This window comes from Sceloporus occidentalis, unplaced genomic scaffold (genome assembly GCF_023333645.1).
Source record: "Sceloporus occidentalis isolate IW3139 unplaced genomic scaffold, rSceOcc1.0.p SCAF_34, whole genome shotgun sequence".
In the NCBI taxonomy this organism is placed as follows: Eukaryota; Metazoa; Chordata; class Lepidosauria; order Squamata; family Phrynosomatidae; genus Sceloporus; species Sceloporus occidentalis.
Genome location: NW_028317014.1, coordinates 1,021,390 through 1,037,770, shown reverse-complemented (window position 1 = coordinate 1,037,770; position 16,381 = coordinate 1,021,390). Strand labels below are relative to the sequence as shown.

At 38.1% G+C, this 16,381-nt stretch overlaps 1 protein-coding gene across 1 annotated transcript; it reads left to right on the top strand.

Annotated features, from left to right (window-relative positions):
- The first annotated feature begins 831 nt into the window (after positions 1 to 831).
- Positions 832 to 15,564, top strand: LOC149298115 (NTF2-related export protein 2-like). The gene is made up of 4 exons (XM_089487693.1): positions 832 to 846; positions 10,689 to 10,775; positions 14,948 to 15,092; positions 15,386 to 15,564. Exons 1-4 carry the CDS (start codon positions 832 to 834, stop codon positions 15,562 to 15,564), a joined length of 426 nt encoding a protein of 141 aa, XP_089343819.1.
- Positions 15,565 to 16,381: the final 817 nt, after the last annotated feature.

Sequence of the window (16,381 nt, the reverse complement as noted above, 5' to 3'; positions counted from 1 at the left end):
AACACACCTAGTTATTGGTCTTCATGCTTCGCACATACACTACCATTCAAAAGTTTAGGGTCACTTAGAAATGTCCTTTTTTAAAGAAATGCATATTTAGTCTATTAAAATAACCTGACATGGTTAAGAAATACAGTGTAGACATTGTTAAATGCTGTAAATGACTATTGTAGCTGGAAACAGCTGATTTGTAATGCAATATGTTTATAGGTATACAGAGGCTAATCCAAGTTTAAGTTTAAGAGGCTAATTGATCATTAGAAAACCCTTTTGTAATTATGTTAGAACAGCTAGCTATAAACAGAAAGGTGACCTCAAACTTTTTAACTCCTTCACAATTCATACTTAACTGCCACCAGAATATGCTTTCACTCCTAAAAAACACCATTAATCCCAATTGCCTTGGCTTCTTATAAAACAGCACATCCCCTTCAAAATGCACCATACACCTATACACTCTCTACACCCCATTCATAGTGGGCATTTTGGGCATTTCTCTGCTCATTAAACAGCTACTGCTCTACCTCAACTATGGGCCATTTTCCCTCGTTTCTTCAAATCTTTGGAATGCCATACCACATCTCTCCATAACTCCAAACGCAAATTAAAAGAACACCTGTTAATTGTAGAATTAGTGACTTAAAAACCATGACTTTACATGAAGAACTCATATGTAAATAACACTTTCCTTTTCCTGATTATATCTGTATGCCTGCCCACTCCCTACAACTATTTAGACTGTAACTTCTATGGGACAGGGATCACCTTTCCTAATGTATTCATAGCTATTGTAACTCAATTAAAAGGTTCGTAGAATACTGTACTTTTTATATGACAGCATTTATTGTACCACCTCTTTTAGTATATTCTAAACTGTTAAGTAAGTCTGTTAGCAGTGAATAAATAGTAATATACTGTAATATACATAAAGTTGTGTGAAAAAGAAAGTACACCCTCTTTGAATTATATGGTTTTACAGGACATAATAACAATCATCTGTTCCTTAGCAGTTCTACAAATTAGGTAAATACAGCCTCAGATGAACAACAACACATGACATATTACACCATGTCATGATTTATTCAACAAAAATGAAGCCAAAATGAAGAAGCCATGTGTGATAAAATAAGTACACATTATGATTCTATAGCTTGTAGAACCATCTTTAGCAGCAATAACTTGGAGTAATCATTTTCTGTATTACCTTATTAGTCTCTCAAATCATTGTGGAGGAATTTCAGCCCACTCTCCAACGTTGCTTCAGTTCATTGAGGTTTGAGGGCATTTCTTTATGCAAAGTTCTCTCTTTGTCCCGCCACAACATTTCAATTGGGTTGAGGTCTGGACTTTGACTGGGCCCTTCCAACACCTTGATTCTTTTCTTTTTTCAGCTATTCTGTTGCAGATTTGCTGGTGTGCAAAAAGAAGAGGCTTTCTCTTGCCAACCCTTCCAAACAAACCATACTTGTTCACTCTTTTTCTAACTGTACTGTCATCAACGTTAACATTTAACATGCTAACTGAGGCCTTTAGATTCTGGCATTGTATTAACACATACCTGAATGCTCCAGACCAGCAAACTGCTAAAACTTTGGCTTTTACAGAGGTGGTCATACTTTCTGTTGATCAGTGATCAAGAGCATTTGATTAGCAGCACCTGTCAGCTACTTAGCATCTTAATTCCTATCGAAACAGTAAGGGTGTGCTTAGTTTTTCACACATGGCTTTTCTATTTAGGCTTTATTTTTGTTGAATAAATCATGACACTGTGTAATGTGTTATGGGTTGTTGTTCATCTGAGGTTGTAGTTAACTAATTTTTAGATCTCCTTAAAGGAACAGATGATTGTTATTATGTCCTGATACCTGATACGTAAAACCATAGAATTCAAAGAGAGTGTACTTTCTTTTTCACACAAAAGTGTATGTATACAGATAATTCTATTTGATGTAATGTTTCATCTTAACTCACCATTAACCCATGGTTTATTACATAAATCTGTGAGATTGATGGAACGTGTAGCTCCCAATTCACACACACACATATTTATTTACAAATTATCACTAATAAGAAACCCTAAAAACTTACAGCGAAGGTTGTCAACCTTGCGGACTTCTTCTAAAGCTTCTCGGACGCTCTTTTTGTTCTCTCCCATCGCAACCACAATTCCCACTGGCAAGCCATTACTACGGAGGGCATTGGCTACCTTCCTGCCAGTGTCCCTCCAGATATCTTCATTGGATGAAATGACCCCAACATGTGCCCACTGGAAATACTTCATCACATTAAAAAGTACCTTAGTGGGTGAAGGGAGCGTCCTGGCAAAAGTGGGGTAACTTTTTACATTGTCCAACTCATAGTTAATGCAAGCCCAAGAAAATACAGCCTTGTTCCAGTTCTTGCCTAATAAAGTAGCAGCATCACAATACCCTGGATTGGAAGGACCGATAAACCCTGAAGCCACCCCAGAGTATGTAAGAAAGGTTGAAAGGGCTGTTGAGGTTTGGCAATCTTCTTCAAGAATCACATAGTTTAACAAAAGTCCAAGGTCTAAAGATGCATCTTTGTTGATGCGTTCAACAGCTAACTTGGCAGCAACATTTGGAAGAGCTTTAGAAAATAATGGGTCACAGGACCAGGGTCCAACCACTCCCACTTTGTATGGAACAGTGTTTACAAGATGTGGGAAGCTAAGAAATACCAGAAGTGACCAACAAAGGAATATCTTGGAAGAGAATGTTGAGAATGGGAGGTAGTCAGTCTCAGTCCATCCTGGGTAACTAGTACATTTTAATTCAAACCTATGAAATTGCCAGGGCTCCTGGAGCATTGCAGTCCTGCAGAGAACGGTGCCAGCTGACAAAGAGATACTTGGATCTTCACTCTATTGAGATCAGGAGACTGGCTAGGGGACCATTTCCAGGGTATTTCTGGTAACAAAAGCAGGAAAATGTTAGAAGAACTTACTCTATTAGAGGAACAAAGATTACATATCACCGTCTCAAAAATTATTTTTCATTGACATCAATATATTTTTAATCAAACTGCAGTAAGCAGGTTTTATCCATGTTTGTTTTCTCCTGGTGCTTAGAGCAGTGTAAGCCAACAGGTATCTCCCCAGATGTTGAGAAACTACATGCTGTCCAGTCAGGATCCATAAACATCCCAATTGAAAGTATTTTCCAGGCTATATACTATAGGAGATGTAGTTTTACAGCAACTGGTAGCATAAGGCATATCAGGGGTTATAAGGCATATTAGGGGCAGAGTGGCATATTTGGGGGCAGAGTGGCATATCAGGGGTTATAAAGCATATCTGGGGCACAGAGTGGCATATCAGGGGGCAGAGTGGCGTATCTATAATTAAGGTGAATTATGAATTAAGGGGGGGGGACCTTAAAATAGCTAGTGGTTTTCTATTTGTATATAACATATGCTGACAAACTGTATAATAGATACCAAAAATGTTAAAATACATATATTCCTGTTCATTAGATAAAATACTGTTTTACTATTCCACTCATGTGTATTTTTTTCTTTAAAATAGCACCAAACTTAAAGGGTGCAGCCTATTTTCGTTTGCAGCCTATATTCGAGCCAATATGGTATATATATGTATATATATGTGTATGAGCATGGATGTGTAATTGTGTAATTTGTGCAAGGGATTTTAAATATGTTGTATGTTGGAAGGGGGCAAGGGGCAATGATGGCACAGACCAGCTGGTAAATTTGGGGGGCCTGGGGCAATTTTTCACACCAGGGCCCAGTGGTTTCTAGTTACAGCCCTGCACATATGGTTAGTTGTGTTAATTTAAAGCAATGCCAATTTAATTTGATAACAAGCTATGTCAGACCTACTTTAAAGATCTAAACACTAAATCATATACGTTATTTAAAGCTCTGCATGCCATATTTTTGATAAAAATATATTGTATCCACAGTAGTATCTCTCATTTTTAAATATCTTAATTTGCATACAGGATTAAAGCTTAAATTGCTTCAACTCAGGGTTAAATTTCTCACATCTCACTAACTAGCTCTCACTCATTGATGTTATGAGCGAATATTGAGTTTTTTTAGAGCCAGAAATATTCCATTAAAATGTAAATGTGTTAAGTACATAAAACCTCAGCCGACACCATCACTGAAGCTTCAACAGAATATGGGTTGATCATACACAGTTCAGAAAACAGGAGCCAAAGACAGTGTCTTAGTTATCTGGTAATGCCATCACTAACATAAATTAATTTGTTAGTAAATCATAAAAAATGTGTAATTTTTAATAAAAGAGTCAAACTGGCGATCAGGAGGTGGCCCCGGTACTTTAAGTGGGGCAAATGGCTGGATATGCACGGCCACACGTTACGTTTTATGCTTATGTAGCATCCGGCTGGCCACTGGGGTGTAACTATAAACCACAGGACCCTGCTGTGAAAGCAAGATAGGTGGCACTAAGTAACACAGTACTACCTTTGCCCTAAACAGCTTGTGAATGACATCTTTGTCCTCAAGCAGCTTATCGGTGGATCGGGGGATCTTTGCCCCAGCTTGTCAGTACCCCCAAACATCTTATCTGTGCAATCTTTGCCCCAAACACCTGGTCTGTGCCATTATTGTCCTCAAACAACTTGTCTGTGTCTTCTTTACCCCTTGCCCCTCCCTCCATCATACACTCTGGCACACATATGTAAACACACTTACATACACTTACTCATACTCACTAACACACGCGTACACACTCATTCTAACAAACACACTCCTTCTCACACCACTAATGCTAACACATAATCCATCTCACATCACCTACACATCCATGCTTATACACAGACACTAACGCATCCATGCTCACACACACACACACACACACACACACATACTTACATATCCAAACTCACACACAGTTATACGTAGACATTCATGCTCACATGCACTTATGCAGAGACACCCATGCTCACATACACTTATGCAGAGACACCCATGCTCACATACACTTATGCAAGCACATTCATGCTCACATACAAACAAACATATATACATACATATCCCCGCACCTGCTTACTTCTCACCTCTCCAGCAACTTTCTCTCCAGCAGCTTTCTCTCCGGCTGCTCATAAACTGTGCGATTTTTAATGGAATATCCTTGTAGGCAAACAGAGGCCCTTTATCACTCCCATCACTCTTGTGTTCCAATGGCACGTTGTGTTTGCAGCCATTATTATTATTTTATCAAATAGTTATAGAATGTGAATGTAGAGTCTGCTCCAGACTTTATGGCCTAAAAATCTCGATTTTCCTGTGTTCCAGATATTAAAGTATTTGGTTGATAATCTGGTTACAATGGCTGTTTTATATAAGTGAATGTATTTTAAGAATGCATGCACAATATATTAATGAAATGAACAGGGCTTTGACATGGAAGAAAAACAAGAATGAGAGGAACAATGCTCTATAGTTAGCATGCTGAGTACGTAAGTAAATGACATTCCCAGAATGCTTTGCTGTCTAGTTTAATCCTTATGTTGTAACATACGATAATATCTTAAACCGTCGCTTCTCATTATTCCTAAACTCTTCTAAGATTTGGACTGCCACACTGGATAATAGCATTCACATAAAAAGAAGCTGTTCCATTTTTGGGAACATTATTTTACTGTTGTAAAATTTTCAATTTCATTCTAAACCTTTCATCTAAGTTTATTTGTAGCGTAAAGCTATTATGTGCATATGAACGTGCATATGAATGTGCATAAACACAGCACAGCTATTATACAGTGCCCTGGTGGCTGTAAGACGAATAGCATGTAAAACAGATGACAAACATTCAGACTGTCCAAAGTCTACAACTCTGGACAGCACAGTCAAACACTAGCCACTGGAAAATTGGGTAAAGCCATGGTGAAAAAAGATTAAAAAAAAAGAAATAGAAAAGTTCAGGAATAATGAAAAAATAGGAGAAAAAAATATATATTCCTATTTTTTCCTTATTCCTGATCTTTTCTATTGTTTTTATGTCTATATATATATATGTCTTTTATATATATAATCTTTCACTTTCAATGCAGTAAATCCCACCCACTACAACTTGCTTGAACTAATGTAGTCTTATATGTCAGTGGCTCCCCCTAGTGCAGTGCTATGATATGACTATGATATAAATTACTTGTTCAGTTTTCCAACCCATGGCCACAGGGGGAGTTTTAAGGGGTCTTAAGCAAACCAAAAAAAAGAATCTTTTTACTCTAGCCTATAGATTTAATTTTATATAAACCAATGAATTTAACTATGGTAAAAATACCATAGTATCGTATACAGTAGGAGCTCCTACTTATTCTGCATACATGATGGTGTGACCTATGAATGCCCAGTTTCCAAATTCTGGCCTCATTTAGGTCTCACCTAACACAAAATAAATCAGTGTGGATGTAAAGGAATTAACCTAACAATATACTACAATCCCTGGGTCCCAACCTAGTCCCACAACCAATCACAAGAGAAAGCATATAATCTTTCCTAATGCTGATAAGGAAGCTCTTTATGATTTATTATTATGTATGATTTATTATTTTATATTACCCCATTAGATTCCACAGTGCTGTCAAAGGATAGACAGCATCAATTATCATTAATCATCATATATACCATAAGTAACATATAACATAATGAGATGACATACAAAAACAACAGGTAAGGAGGAACCTAATCAAATGAGCTTTAGAACATTTGATATTGAAAATTCCACCGTAATAGTGTAGACTGATAGAATTTACAATAGATTTAATTAAAATACAGTGATGGTTCTAGGAAATCAGAGTTGTTCAAATCAATGCCTATTTAAAGCCTTATTTTGAATAACTGTAATCTGCCCATTGAAATACAGCACAGTAGAGTAGATTAGGGCATCTTTAATTGTTTATGCGTTAAAGCAGTTGATCTTATCTACTCTTCATATTTCATCATACACAACCAATGCATATTTACTGGTTTGCAACAGAAACCCTACAGGTGATTAAAGCATTTCTTGCATGTGCATTACGCACCACTCTGGCACATGTAGGGTTACAATAAACCACTTATTGATCCATAACGAATCAAGGTATTCTCATTTTTATAATCTTTTTTTTAATTAAACAATTCACAAGTACATGTAGCTACACACAAGTTGAGATGTTTGTTGTGAGAAAGTTGATGCAGTTACAATTCGATTTATGAAATAATATCACTCACCCTTGTTTAGCGTGATGGTTCCTCACCTGGTAAACCCAGAGTTATATCATTAGAGTTTCTATGCACTTGTCTGGGTTATTTCCAAAGGCTGAATCTCCATGATACATCAGCATCAGTATTAGAGGGTCCAGGGAGGTGACACAGAACAATCCTTACATTTTCTGCAAACTTTCCCTGGGCTCTCATACCTTCATCGCACAGTAATGCCACTTGGTGAACATAACTGAGACGTGTCATAAACCTTTCAAATCACTGTTCAGTCTGCAGACCAAAGGCACAGATTAAGATTTACAATGCAATGACGCTTTAAATCCTTTAAACTGATTTTCCCCCATTAGTGTTATCGAATGACCTATATATGACCTGAGATTAGATAAACACTGCAACCTACGCTTGAACAATATTCATGCATGGTATTTATAACCTGCGTTTAATTACAAAAAAATAATTATTTTTAGGAAACATGCAGTTAGCAACATTAATATAAAGTAAAACAGGGAATCAGATTATATGATGTCCTCTGACAACAGTAGTTTGAGTGTTTTTCTTTTTCTTCTTTGTAAATCATATTTTAATTGAGACAGAAGTTATACAGCCTTAAATAACCGTTACATGGGCCAATACCTGTTGTTTTTCTTTCAAGAATATAAATTAAGGGGTTTTAAAACATGGGGGTAGAATAACATCATAAGGTCTTGGTTAGGTAACAGGCAAAGACATGTGGAAAAACTAAGAGCCGATAACCAGTTAAGACCGAGATTGACAAACCATCCATGTTATAATGGTGTGAAGTGGGGTAGAATTGTGTAGAGTGGTAGATACTAGGATCTACTCACAAAGGTTTGAGCCGTGCCAAACAGGCAGCTATATTGCTCAAGCTAACTTGACCAAGATGACTAAAGCAGAGGTCCCAAGTTTGGAGAATGGGCTTATTGAGAATTGTAGGGGTCATGGAGTTCTGCCCCCAGAATCCAGAAAGACTTCCTAAATTTAATGCTGTCAAATATCCCTGAAGACAAAATATGTGTAGCATTTATAACACAGATAGCAATTTTGTATGTTACATTGTGGTTATTATTATCTTTTATTTATATAGCGCCAACAATTTACACAACGCATATATTCAAGACAATGACAAGAGAATTGACAGACTAAGACTAACCAATACATTCGGTGGAGAGAGCCCTGTTTTGTTTTGCATGATTCTTTTTGTATTCTTAACATTTGTTGGTTAATTTTTTTAGTCCAAATTAGACTTGCGCAATTGTAAGAACGTTAACAAAAGGTGACAATTTTGTTGGCAACGAAACAAATGTAAACGAAGCACAGAACTCTGAATTCTTGTTTGCATTTTGTTGCTTTTTCACTCTCACACACTCACGCTCTCTCACTGTCTCTCCCTCAATGTCGGCCTACCTTCTCTGCCGACCGTTTCCATGTCACTCTTTGTCCTTTTCTGCAACCTCGGTTCTTCTCTTGCCTCTTCTTGTCATTCTGTCCTCTTTCCTCATCTTTCTCCCTTGTATCAGCTCCATTAACCAAGACTCCCGGGGCACTTCTGTAAAATCAGAGATATTCTTGCGCGCTTCTGGAGGAGAAGCAACCACATTTGCAAGAGACTCCCTAAAACTTCCAGGAGACTTCAACTCAACTACATGTTATACTATCAGTCTCTAGCACACATGCTTCGAAAGCACTCCAGCTCCCAATATTTATGAAACTTAATTACATTTGTTATACTTTGTTGATATATAATATTATACTAATGTAACCTAATAGATCACCTAATAAAGCAGCACGTGGCTGCACGCGACACTCTTGCTGCCTCCAGTTGTGTGTATCCGGTCGGCGGCCGCACGCTAACACTTAGGATAGCACAAGCAGCAAAAAAAGGTACCCAGGAGGCATCGTGGGGGACTGGTCCATTGGATATGAGCCAAGTTTGCACTATGGCTGGTCCGGCTTATTTTTTAGCAAACATTTCAGACTGGTCACTGAATCGTGTGGCATCTTTCCATTAAGGGTGCAGTAAACATAACCCAGGTGTCACGTGATTATAGTGTATGTATGATGTTGACCAATTTAATTTGTGAAGCAGTTTAATAAATAATGGTGAATATAAATTTGAGCTACAGCTGCATGCCCTGGAAAGTGGCTAAATTAAATCTCATAGGCTCTTTAAAAAAGCATTTCACATCACTGACATCATACAATTCGTTACATATTTCTCTCCAAAGTAAGTTTATTGCTGCGCATTAATATCGATAATAAAAACGTTTGCACCGCGGCACATCCGCAAGCACTAACACGGCCCCTGATCCACGGAACTCTACATCGCCATCTGCTGCAGAGAAGGTAAGAGCAGGCGGAACGAATAAGTCGGCTTCTCTGTTTCCGGGAGCACAAATTCAGCGGTGGAACGGAAGCTGCCGCTTGCGCTGCTGATTGGCGTGTTGTGAGGGAATAGGAGTGGACACGATGTCTTCGTTTGTAAGTCGTTAGAGGGGTTTTTCTTGTGTGTTTCATGAGCGTTTCTGCTGACTGAAAATGTTTTAGAAGCGATAAACTTGTGACTCGAACTGTGTTTGTGAGGTTGCTATGTAGAAAACATGTCCACCCCGAATCACTGTGACTGTCCTGTATGAAATTCCTGGGTGTTGCTGTATATTTGTGATCCGGCACCTAAATTAGGCTGTTTAGCCTGGTTACTCCTGCATTATAAAGCGGTTTAAGTTAACTGTGATCTAAAGACCCATAAGATATAGGAACGTGTAATATTTGTAGAAGGTCCTTGAGGATGGAACTGGTCTCACGTGAAGATTTTTCTACTGTAACGGCAAAAACGAGCTCAAGTCTGACAGGTGTAGGAATTGACCTGGCTAGATGAGTTTATTTGTAATGTACCGTGTTTCCTCAAGTATAAGACGCTCCCATGTATAGGACACACCTTAATTTTGGGGCCTGAAATTTAAAAAATATATATTACATTAAGTTATTGTACTGGCTGCCTGGGCATGATAGGAGTGTGATTGATGTTAGCTGCTGGCAATTGTTAGCAATCACACTCCTATCATGCTCAGGCAGCCAGTACATGCACATCCCTTTCAGCCTCCCTGTGCCCCCTACACACACACACACACATTCATTCATTTACTGAACTGCAGATCTTCTGGTGCCGCTCGCAGACTTCGGTGGGGGGCCGCTGTTTCCCTCTGTGTTGCTCGAACAGGAGCGGAGTCATGTCATGTCATGTGATGTGTGACTCCACTGGGTTGCTGTGTCGCTGGGACAGATCAAAAGAAGCTGCTGAGCAACACAGACGTAAGCAGCAGGTCCCCATTCCGGTTTAAAAAAAAATCTTCCACCGCTGTTTGAGACGCACCCAGTTTTTAGACCCCAAATTTTTCTAAAAAAGGTGGAAAAATTTCTAACCAAAAGATGTGATTTAATGTGTTTGTCAGGATTTCAGACGTGATGTTGACCTGGCCTGCAGAGCCGCTGAGGAGTTTGTCCCTCTGTATTATGATACCTATGACAAGAGGAGGAGAGTAAGTATTCTTAAACGTTTAAAGCGTAATAGCCAAATGAGTTGCAACCTCATCACCATGTTTCTGTTCTGTACATTAGCTTTGGTCACATGTTGTACGCAGGCATTTGCTTTCAGAGACTGTTCCTTCATGCACTCTCTCTCTGTATTGTATTCATGTAAACTTTCCAGAAAGACAAATGCTGTTCCCGAGCCTAGCTTTCTAATCACGATGTGATAAGTAAAACAATTTTTTTTGACACATCTAATTTCCAATTTAAAAAAATGCACACGTATTTGGTTTTATTGGACATTCTGAAATGGCCGTGCTCAAAGATATACCAAATAGGGCATGAGCAGTGGATCACCAAATGCCAATGTTCAGCATTGAAAAACGTGTGTGTGTGTGTAAAAATAAACACAAAGAATGACTACCACAAAGTTTGACAAAGACTGGTGATAGAATTAGTGCATGGAAAGAGTTAAAATACTAGCATTTTCTAGTGTCTAGTTTTCAAAAACATATGATTTGATGGGGTAAATTGCTTGGCCTGCTTCAAAGGTACCCGAAATGGCACATGGGGGGGAAGAATTACCAGATTTGCAAAAAATAGTTTTGAAATAGCAAAACGCTACCTGTACTTATTGCCCCATAACGTGCAGAAAAAACCATAAATTGGTATTTCTAAACTCAGGACGAATAGTAGAATCTATTTAGCAGGTTTTTTCATTACACCGTAATCTAAAGAAAGCCCTTCTTGTCCTGAAAGAAAAAATATATAACTTGTGTGGGTTCAGTAAATGGGAAAGAAAATTACAGCTAAACACGAGCAGCGCAGAAATGTTAAAACAGCCTTTTGTCACGAAGGGTACAAAAAATAAAATCAGTCTTTGTCACGAAGGGGTTAATCAGGCAAAAGTGAAGAGTTGCATTAGTTTATTGACTTAACTACAGTTTTGTTGGGAATTGGATCTTTTCATCTCACTTTACATGACATACTATAAAGGCATTATGTAAAGCTGGTTACATGAAGCATCCACTACAGGGCCAGCTCAACACAGTTTGTCAATAATGTATAGTAGAGTGAGCTGAACCTTAATAAAGTGTGAGGAAGTCTGTTTTTATTACTGAGAGTTTTGACAGAAAAGTATGCTTTTGTAGGGGCTTTATCCATTATTTTTGGCATTTTTCTTATTTACAAGAAACATTGGGCACGTAGCCTCTCACAGCTCTCAACATAATGCAGGACAGATGATTTGTCAGCTTTCCCCCAAAACACACTTCGGAGATTGGGTAGGCAAACCCATTTTCCAGTCTGTCACCTCAGGAAGTGATACAAAATATCTAAAATATAGATATCAAATAATATATATATAACATAGATCTCCTTTTAACCCCTTAACGTCCATTGCCGGGTCAGGCACGTCATGCAAAACAGTCACTTAACGACCTATGACGTGCCTGACACGGCATCAGACTTAAACAAGCTTAGAAAGTCATCAATGATCACTTTCTAAGCTTAAACGGTGTTGCTGTAATGCCTCGACATTCAGCAACACCGAGATCGGCATGATGGTCCATCTCTGGCCCCTCCCCGGGGCGTCAACATCCCGTTGACGCCCGCTTTAAAAGCGTTTAGGAGGCGATCAACGATCACCTCCTAAACTTCAATGGTGTCGCTGGAATGCCTCGATCAGGAGGCATCCAGCGACACCAAATACTTACCCCAGGGCGGGCTGTGACCGCTCCGGAGAGCGGTCACAGCCGCAGCTGCACGCAGACTTCGCCACCCGCAATTTGGCGGCGGCCCGGGAAAAAAAACAATAAAGTTGAAAAAGTTCGCTAGACAGTCTCCAGACCCTCTAGAGAACTCTGGCTCCACTTGCAGGTTGAATACAGGTACTGCATTCAACCATACAAGTCAATGGGGCCCAGCTTTCTAATCACTATGTGATTAGTAAAATAGTTAAAAAAAGAAAAAGCTTAAAAAAAACATGGTAACATTTAAAAATTATGCTTTAGAGGAACTATCCAGTTCCAGCAAAATGTAAAAAAAAAAAAAAATCCAAAAAGAGTAAAATAAATAAAATAATTTTTTTTTATTATTATGAGCAAGTGCTAAAATTAGCGCTGTATCTTCCCAAAAATCCTGACGTGGAAAAATTTAAATAAAAGCATTTCAAATACCCAAGGGGTGTCTAATTTAAAAAATGAATGGTTTGATGGGGTAAATTGGAGTGGCCGGGCTCAAAGATAGGGCATAGGCACAGACTGACCGAAATGGGGAAAAAAAAAAAAAAAAGCACACTTCCAAAATGTGGCATTTTAACCCCAAACACCAGACAAACCCATACATGTGGGGTATGACTGAACTTGGGAGGTGTTCCTGAACACATATTAGGGTGTTGTTTGATAGCGACGTATACCTGGAGCTATAAATTTATACCCAAAGTACAATTTGTGTGAAAAAAATACTACCACAAAGTGTGGCAAAGGCTGGTGGTAGAATCTGATGCATGGAAAGGGTTAAATACTACCATTTTAAGTACCTTGGGGTGTCTCGTTTTCAAAAATATATGGTTTTATGAGGTAAATTGTAGTGGCCAGGCTCAAAGATAGGGCATAGGCACAGACTGACCAAAATAGGGAAAAAAAAGTGCACTTCCCAAATGTGGCCTTTTAACCCCAAACAGCAGTCAAACCCATGCATGGGTGGTATCACTGTACTCGAGAGATGTTGTTGAACACATATTAGGGTGTTGTTTGATAGTGACATATACCTGGAGCTATACATGTATACCCAAAGTACAATTTGTGTAAAAAAAAAAAAAAAAAAAAATACTAACACAAAGTGTGGCAAAGGCTGGTGGTAGAATCTCATGCATGGAAAGGGTTAAAATACTAGCATTTGAAATACCTTGGGGTGTCTAGTTTTCAAAAATATATGGTTTGATGGGGTAAATTGAATTAGCCGGCTTCAAAGATGGTCCCATTAGGACATGGGGGCAGAATGACCAGATGTAAAAGTTCCAAGTTAAAAAATGTGCACTTCCTAAATGTGTGGCGTTTTACCTCCCAAACAACCCGACAAACCCATGCATGGGGGGGTATGACTGTACTCGGGAGATGTTGCTGAACACATATTGGGGTGTTGTTTGAAAGTGATGTATACCAGGATCTGTAAATCCATACCTGAAGAGCAATTTTAGCAATAAAAAACACAAAATAAATTACTGCCACAAAGTTTGACAAAGACTGGTGGTAGAATTAGTGCATGGAAAGAGTTAAAGCATTTGAAATACCTTGGGGTGTCTAGTTTTCAAAAATATATGATTTGATGGGGTAAATTGCATTGGCCGGCTTCAAAGATACCCGAAATGGCACATGGGGGGAAGAATTACCAGATTTGGAAAAAATGGTTTTGAAATAGCAAAATGCTACTTGTAGTAGATAATGCTCCATAACGTGCAGAAAAAAGCAAAAAAACATAAAAACATTGGGTATTTCTAAACTCAGGACAAATAGTAGAATATATTTAGTAGGTTTTTTCATTAGCTTTTTTGGATGAGTAAAAGATTTTTGGGGTAAAAGTCAGAAAATGTGGGGTTTTTTTTACATTTTTCATCATATTTTATTTTTTTTATGGGAAATTAGATAATGATTAAAACAATGGTATCTGAAGAAAGCCCTTCTTGTCCTGAAAAAAACAACATATAATTTGTGTGGGTTCACTAAATGAGTAAAGAGAAAATTACATCTAAACACGATCACCGCAAAAGTGTTAAAACAGCCTCGGTCCCAATGGTACAAAAGGTAAAACACAGCCTGGTCCTTAAGGGGTTAAGGACAATTTATTCAAATGATGCTTTCCATCATGTCACCCTCACGCAAAGTGCCTTTAAAATAACCTGTTTTGGATTCAATATAAGGGACTATTTTATCTCAAGGAAGTCAAGATCTTTGGTGGAAATAAGCGTTTTAATTGGTCTTTTCTGCTCTTCTACCTACAAAGGCTTCCAGAAGAGGGAAGTAGTAACTTCAGACTTCCCTGGTATATCCATATAGTGTGATATGGGTCTAGAAATATGTAATATCTAAACGCTATGTGTTTCTTATGTGACTTTATTAAAGTGATGTATGATTTGGGAATGTGTTAAATTTTTTTTAAAAAGTGCTTTTCATTCATTTTGCAGCAATTGATAAAGCTTTATGCCGATACAGCAACCATGGTTTGGAATGGAAACGCTGTTTCTGGGCGTGATGCATTAGTTGAGTTCTTTGAGATGTTGCCATCCAGTCAATTCCAAATCAATATGTTTGACAGCCAGCCTGTCCACGGTAAGGTGTTTTCATATTTAAAACAACCCTTCAAATATGAAATGCATAATTTTCGTGAAAATCAGTTGGTCCTCATTTTGAATTTGTTTTCACTTATTGATATGTGCATTTTTACCGCCCTTATTTTAAAACTAATCATAGAACTCAGCTGACTACTGGAATAGTAGCAGCCGACCTCATAGCTTATGTACATGTGGAAGGTAAATATGTTTGCTCCTTAATTACTGCTACACTGTTATTTTTGGTCTTTTTCTCATATAACGATAACTAATACATGTGTTATGTTTTTCAAGAGCAAGCTACCCAAGGCCAGAAAACCGTTATGGTTGTTGTCCATGGATCTGTGAAGTATGAAGGAAATAAGCTACATAACTTCAACCAAAACTTCTTATTGACTATTCACACTACTCCATCTAGTCAAGTGTGGAAGATTATAAGTGACTGTTTCCGTTTCCATGACTGGGCCAGCTAGTTCTACTGTTGTTTGTTATGGTAGAACACCTTATGTATGTTTTATAGATCTTAAAGACTGTTCAAAAGAAGTTTCTCAGTTTTACCCTTTAGTAACCCCAACCATTGTTTGCAATAAACTAGGATGGGTTAATGTATAAATTAAAAGAAAAACATGTCATTTTTGTTGAAGAGTAAAGTTAATAAAGTTTTTATATCCTTTTGTAGCTGCTTTTTGACATTCCATCTTTTATCTCAATGTAAAATAATGTATATTTGTACATTTTCGGGGGGTATAATAAATTGAATGTTTACTCTGTCACTATCCATTCACTAAAAACCATTAGTTGTGGATGAGATAGACCTTGTCATATGCAGTAAACTATACAGAAAGCTTTGTATGGTAGACCTTTGGTGTGCAAATAAAACATATACACTATAAAAAAAAATCTGAAAATTCTATTTTACTGCTTGTGAGGGCCTTTGTTGCCGCATCCTGAATCCCACCTAACACATTTTTCCACTGATTGTTTTATTTGTTTTTATTTGGTAAAATTTATGTCATGCCTGTCACTACTTAAGTGTGTTATATTTTACTTTCTATCTTTCTGCTCCACTAACCCCTTATCTCCTATATCTGCCCTCTTACTGCCCCCGTCCACTTTAACACTATTTAACACTCTCTATTACAGCCCTCACAACCTGCAATACCCACCTTCATGTTCCCCACAATCAACTGGGATTTTTCGCCCGCCCTCCCTGCCCCTCTCCCACCCGCCCCAGTGGTTTTCTAATATATAGACAGTTAAGTACCAGCTCTATTGGAACACGCCAGTAGA

What these genes read in the sequence shown, in the direction of transcription:
- LOC149298115 (XM_089487693.1), top strand. An exon ending in CCTATGACAAGAGGAGGAGA is followed by an intron (nt 10,776 to 14,947) that starts GTAAGTATTCTT and finishes TTCATTTTGCAG; the next exon opens with CAATTGATAAAGCTTTATGC. An exon ending in TGACAGCCAGCCTGTCCACG is followed by an intron (nt 15,093 to 15,385) that starts GTAAGGTGTTTT and finishes ATGTTTTTCAAG; the next exon opens with AGCAAGCTACCCAAGGCCAG.